Below are 6,966 nucleotides of genomic sequence, written 5' to 3'. Positions count from 1 at the left end.
GCATTTTGAACAACCTGCAAGCGGCGCAGTGCTTTCTGGTCCAGGCCAACAAACAAGGAATTACAATAATCTAAACGTGATGTAATAAAGGTGTGAATTAATCTCTCAAATACATTTTTTGGGAGATAAACATTTGCTTTTGCCAACAGCCTTAGTTGGAAGAAGCTTTGTTTTGACTATGGAGGATATCTGCTTGTCAAACCTAAAGTCACTCTCTAAAATAACACCAAGGTTCCTTGCAAAAGGATGACAGTAAAACTTAAGGGAGCCAATGGCGCCGTCACATCCATCAAGCAGATTTTGTTGACCAAATAAAATGATTTCAGTTTTGTTTTTGTTTAAAGACAGAAAATTAACTTCCATCCAAGTTTGGATATCTTTAAGGCAGTCTAGTAGAGTCTGAACAGAGGCTTGCCCATTTATCTTTAGGGGTAAATAGATTTGTACATCATTGGCAAAACAATGAAAAGAGATGTTGTAATTTCTAAATATGGATCCCAGAGGCAACATATATATCGAGAAAAGGAGTGGGTCCAAAACAGAACCTTGGGGCACTCCACAACTTAGAGGGGAAGTGGCTGAAAAATGCTGGCCAAGCTGAACAGAGAAGCTCCGGTCTGAGAGGTAGGACTGAAACCACTTAAAAACAGTGCCCCTAATGCCCACACAGGTGTTCAAACGTGACAGAAGAATTTTATGATCCACTGTGTCAAAGGCAGCTGTCAGATCTAAAAGGACCAGGACAGCAGAGTTACCAGTCAGCTGTCAAAAGGAGGTCATTAAACATTTTTAAAAGCGCGGTTTCTGTGCTGTGGCGTGACTTAAACCCAGACTGGAACTTCTCTGAGATACCATTTTGATCAATAAAAGACTGAAGCTGTTCATATACCACCTTCTCCAAGACCTTAGAAAGAAAAGGAAGCTTGGAGATGGGCCCTAAAGTTTGATAAAACTGTTTGGTCAAGGTTATGCTTTTTGATGAGGGGCTGGACCACAGCATGTTTTAAAGCAGCTGGAACACAGCCGGTCATCAAAGATAAATTCATCAGGTCCATAACACGAGGGCCAATGATATGGAAAACCTCCTTAAAAAGGCGGGGGGGGGGGGGTGCTGTCAAGAGGACAATAGGAAGGCCTGAGGTGCTGTACAATATCAGTTAAAGATGGGAGGGAGACTTGCTCAAAATTCTCAAAGACAGCAGGGCATATAGGAGGGACAGCAGGATCTGATGCAGACGGCAAAAGAGAGGACCTAATAACAGAAAATTTTATCAATAAAGAAATTCAAGAAATCTTCACACAGTTTGGATGAAGGAATAATAGCATTGTGATCACAGGGGTTCAAAATATTATTCAAAGTACTAAAGAGAAACTGAGGCTTATGGTTGTTAGCTGACACAAGATTGGATAGAAACTGACTTTTAGCAAATTTGACAGCATTTTGATATTTGATCAGACACTCATTTAAGATTTCTATGGAAACTTGTAGATGATCTTTTTTCCACTTTCTCTCAGCAGGTCTGCATGTGCGTCTTAACGTGCGAGTGGTGTCATTAAGCCAAGGCTCTCCTACTCGCTTAGAGCGTTTGCACCTAAAGGGAGCCACTGACTCCAATATGTCAATACAGGTACCATTAAACATGTCCAAGAGCTCATTAAGAGTGAGACCACAGTCGTGATCCTGCAGTACAGAGTCGCAAAAGGCTGCAGAGAATTCGCAGGCAGTTGTAAGGGTTAATTGTGCGCACACGGAGCTCCGTGGTGCACAATTTAACCGGGGGATGAGGCAGTGTGATATTGAATAAAACAGCAAAGTGGTCGGAGATGTGTGTGTCAACAATCTCAATGACATTTAACTCCAGACCGAATGACAATATGAGGTCCAGTGTGTGTCCCTTTTCATGTGTTGGGTCAGATACAGATACACACAAATTAACTTTAATCTGTAGATGTTGCTCGCTGCACTATACTGTATAGTATACTGTAATACATACAAGCAATGATATATACCTATAAAGTCTCCCTAAATGTCCCACCCACAGCACTCTTTGTATATATAAACTGTATACACACAGTCCACATACACAGTATACGTATACAGTCCACAGGATATGAAAAGAAGGATTGGCTGACTGTGGCTATCCTGAAGAGACTGTTGCCGGTGTGGGGAAACGAACCCACCATAGATGATCCGTCAGATTCATAGTCCAGTATTTCAGTTTCAATTAAATTCTTTATTGGTGATTGAGCATGATTGCAAACTTAATTAGGTGTGGTTTTCCTATAAAAGGAAATAAACAACAGAAATAATAGCGAAGGCTTTGACCATCTGGAAGCCCCCGGCAAAGGCACGGACCGCCGGCGGCGAAGGCTCGGACCCTCTGAAGCCGGAGGCGAAGGTGGCTAGAACCCTCTGGAAGCCGGCAGCGAAAGGCGGCTGGAGGTCGGCAGCCAAGGCTCAGACTCTCTGGGAGCCGGCGGTGAAGGCAGCTGGAACCCACTGGAGGCCGACGGCGAAGGCTTGGACCCTCTGGAAGCCGGCGGTGAAGGGGGCTGGAACCCAATGGAAGCTGGCAGCAAGGGCGGCAAGGGCGGCTAGAACCCTCTGGAAGCCGGCGGCCAATGATCGGACTCTCTGGGAGCCGGCGGTGAAGGCAGCTGGAACCCACTGGAGGCCGACGGCGAAGGCTTGGACCCTCTGGGAGCCGGCGGCGAGGGCGGCTAGAAACCTCTGGAAGCCAGCGGCCAAGGCTAGAACTCTCTGGAACCCACTGGAGGCCGGCGGCCAAGACACGGACCCTCTGGAAGCCGGCGACGAAAGTACGACCTGCAGCGTGAAATACACAGACCACAGAACGAGTACCCAGTACAAATGCCGCATACACAGACCACAGTACGTACACCGAATACACAGAATAGAGTACACAGACCACAGTACATAGTATACAGCATACACACAGACCACAGTAAAAATCCACGGTATACAAAACAGTCCACGGTATACGTATCAATCCGAAGTGCACATACACGGTATACACAACAGCCCACAGAATACATACAGTCCACAGTATAAATCCACAATATACATAACAGTCCACGGTATACACAAGAGTCCACAGTGCACAGACACGGTACACATAACCGTGCACACAACAGTCCACAGTATGAATACAAGGTATATACATAACAGTCCACAATATGAATCCACAGTACACATAATAGTCCACAGTATGAATACAAAGTATACACAACAGTCCACATACACAAAAGTGCACAGTATGAATACAAAGTATACATAACAGTCCACGGTATAACTCCACAATATACATAACAGTCCACAGTATGAATACAAGGTATATACATAACAGTCCACGGTATAAATCCACATACAGGGTATACATAACAGTCCACATACAATATACATAACAGTCCACACAGTCCACATAATAGTCCACAGTATGAATACAAAGTATACACAACAGTGCACATAACAGTCCACGGTATGAATACAAGGTATATACATAACAGTCCACAATATGAATCCACGGTACACACAGTCCACATAATAGTCCACAGTATGAATACAAGGTATATACATAACAGTCCACGGTATAAATCCACATTATACATAACAGTCCACACACAGTCCACATAATAGTCCACAGTATGAATACAAAGTATACACAACAGTGCACATACATGGCATACATACAGTACATACAACAGTCCACAGTATGAATACAAAGTATACACAACAGTCCACAGTGCGCATACATAACAGTGCACGGTATAAATCCACAATAGTCCACATAACAGTCCACACACAGTCCACAGTATACACAACAGTCCACACACAGTCTACATAATAGTCCACAGTGCACATACATGGCATACATAACAGTGCATACAACAGTCCACAGTATGAATACAAAGTATACACAACAGTCCACAGTGCGCATACATAACAGTCTACATAACAGTCCACGGTATAAATCCACAATATACACAACAGTCCACATAATAGTCCACAGTATACACAACAGTCCACACACAGTGCACACAATAGTCCACAGTGCACACAATAGTCCACACAACAGTCCACAGTGCACACACATGGCATACATAACAGTCCACATAATAGTTCACAGTAGGAATACAAAGTATACACAACAGTCCACAGTGCACATACATGGCATACATAACAGTGCACGGTATAAATCCACAATATACACAATAGTCCACATAATAGTCCACAGTATACACAACAGTCCACAGTATACACACCAGTCCACAGTCCACATAATAGTCCACACACAGTCTACATAATAGTCCACAGTGCACACACATGGCATACATAAGTCCACATAATAGTTCACAGTAGGAATACAAAGTATACACAACAGTCCACATAATAGTTCACAGTATGAATATAAAGTATACACAACAGTCCACAGTGCACATACATGGCATACATAACAGTGCACGGTATAAATCCACAATATACACAACAGTCCACATAATAGTCCACAGTATACACAACAGTCCACACACAGTCCACAGTGCACACAATAGTCCACAGTGCACACAACAGTCCACAGAACAGTCCACAGTGCACACACATGGCATACATAACAGTCCACATAATAGTTCACAGTATGAATACAAAGTATACACAACAGTCCACATAATAGTTCACAGTATGACTATAAAGTATACACAACAGTCCACAGTGCACATACATGGCATACATAACAGTGCACACAACAGTCTACATAACAGTCCACGGTATAAATCCACAATATACACAACAGTCCATATAATAGTCCACAGTATACACAACAGTCCACACACAGTCCACATAATAGTCCACACACAGTCTACATAATAGTCCACAGTGCACACACGGCATACATAACAGTCCACATAATAGTTCACAGTAGGAATACAAAGTATACACAACAGTCCACATAATAGTTCACAGTATGACTATAAAGTATACACAACAGTCCACAGTGCACATACATGGCATACATAACAGTGCACACAACAGTCTACATAACAGTCCACGGTATAAATCCACAATATACACAACAGTCCATATAATAGTCCACAGTATACACAACAGTCCACACACAGTCCACATAATAGTCCACACACAGTCTACATAATAGTCCACAGTGCACACACGGCATACATAACAGTCCACATAATAGTTCACAGTAGGAATACAAAGTATACACAACAGTCCACATAATAGTTCACAGTATTAATACAAGGTATATACATAACAGTCCACGGTATAAATCCACATACACGGTATACATAATAGTCCACAGTATGAATACAAAGTATACATAACAGTGCACACAGCAGTCCACGGTATACATCCACAATATACATAACAGTCCACACACAGTCCACATAATAGTCCAGTGCACACAACAGTGCACATAATAGTTCACATTATGAATACAAGGTATATACATAACAATCCACGGTATAAATCCACATACACGGTATACACAACAGTCCACAGTATGAATACAAAGTATACACAACAGTCCACAGTGCACATACATGGCATACATAACAGTGCACACAACAGTCCACAGTGCACACAACTAAGTCCACAGTGCACACACATAAGTCCACAGTGCACACACATAAGTCCACAGTGCACACACATAAGTCCACAGTGCACACACATAAGTCCACAGTGCACACACATAAGTCCACAGTGCACACACATAAGTCCACAGTGCACACACATAAGTCCACATAATAGTTCACAGTATACATATAGTCTACATAAATTGTATACAGAACAGTCAAGTCCACATACAGTCTACAGACCACAATAGACATAGCACAGTCTACATACCACCGACCATAGTATACATACCACAGTACGAGGATCTTCTGGAAGCCTGCGGTGAAGGCGGCTGGAACCCCTCTGGAAGCCAGCGGCAAAGCAAACAGGAACCCTCTGGAAGCCGGCGGCAAAGCCAGCAGGAACCCTCTGGAAGCCAGTGGCGAAGCCACAGACCCTCTGGAAGCCGGCAGCAAAGCTGGCTGGAACCCATTGTAGGCCAGCAGCGAAGGCTTGGACCCTCTGGAACCCGGCTGGAACCCACTGGGGGCCGACGGTGAGGGCTTGGACCATCCGGAAGCCAGCGGTGAAAGCAGGGACCATCTGGAAGCTGGCAGTGGAGGCTCGGACCCTCTGGAAGCCGGCTGGAACCCACTGGGGGCCGACGGTGAGGGCTTGGACCATCCCGAAGCCGGCGGTGAAAGCAGGGACCATCTGGAAGCCGGTAGGAACTTGATGGAGGCCAGTGGCGAAGGCTCGAAAACTCTGGAGTACACAGACCAAAGTATGAGTACACAGCATGCAGACCACAGCAGGAAATACATAGAACGAATGCTGAGTACACAGTGCAAATACACAGTACCAAGTACACAGACCCTCTGGAAGCCAGCGGCGAAACTGGCAGGAACCCACTGGAGGCCAGCGGCGAAAGCTCGGAACCTCTGGAATACACAGTACGAGTACACAGCATACACACAGACCACAGTACGAATACACAGTATGAGTATACAGCATACATACAGACTGCAGTATCAATACACAGTACGAGTACATAGCATACATGCAGTCCACATACCACAGTAAAAAAGGATTGAATCCTCTGGAAGCCAGCGGCGAAACTGGCAGGAACCCACTGGAGGCCAGCTGGGAAGGCTCGGAACCTCTGGAAAACACAGTACGAGTACACAGCATTCACGCAGACTACAGTACAAGTACACAGACCACAAAACTAGTACACAGATCACAGAACAACTACACAGTACGAATACAGAGTAGACAGGCAGACCCCAGTACCAACAAAGAATACACAGTACGAGTACATAGACCACAGTACATGCAGTCCACATACCACAGAACATAGTATACATACCACATAA

At 44.4% G+C, this 6,966-nt stretch overlaps 1 protein-coding gene across 1 annotated transcript; it reads right to left on the bottom strand.

The window, feature by feature from the left end:
- Window positions 1–722: 722 nt before the first annotated feature.
- Window positions 723–6,703, bottom strand: LOC311253734 (uncharacterized protein; the record flags this gene model as incomplete). The annotated part of the gene is made up of 6 exons (XM_084384216.1): window positions 6,666–6,703; window positions 6,453–6,531; window positions 5,903–6,355; window positions 2,528–2,827; window positions 2,327–2,437; window positions 723–728 (listed from the first exon to the last, which is right to left on the bottom strand). The coding sequence occupies exons 3-6, from the start codon at window positions 6,302–6,304 to the stop codon at window positions 723–725; spliced, it is 819 nt and encodes a 272-aa protein (XP_084240342.1). The 5' UTR covers window positions 6,305–6,355; window positions 6,453–6,531; window positions 6,666–6,703.
- Window positions 6,704–6,966: the final 263 nt, after the last annotated feature.

Source organism: Pagrus pagrus (genome assembly GCF_965226575.1).
Source record: "Pagrus pagrus genome assembly, contig: HAP1_SCAFFOLD_39, whole genome shotgun sequence".
NCBI lineage: Eukaryota > Metazoa > Chordata > Actinopteri > Spariformes > Sparidae > Pagrus > Pagrus pagrus.
Note: the sequence above shows the minus strand (reverse complement) of the source record. Positions and strands in the feature narration are given on the sequence as shown.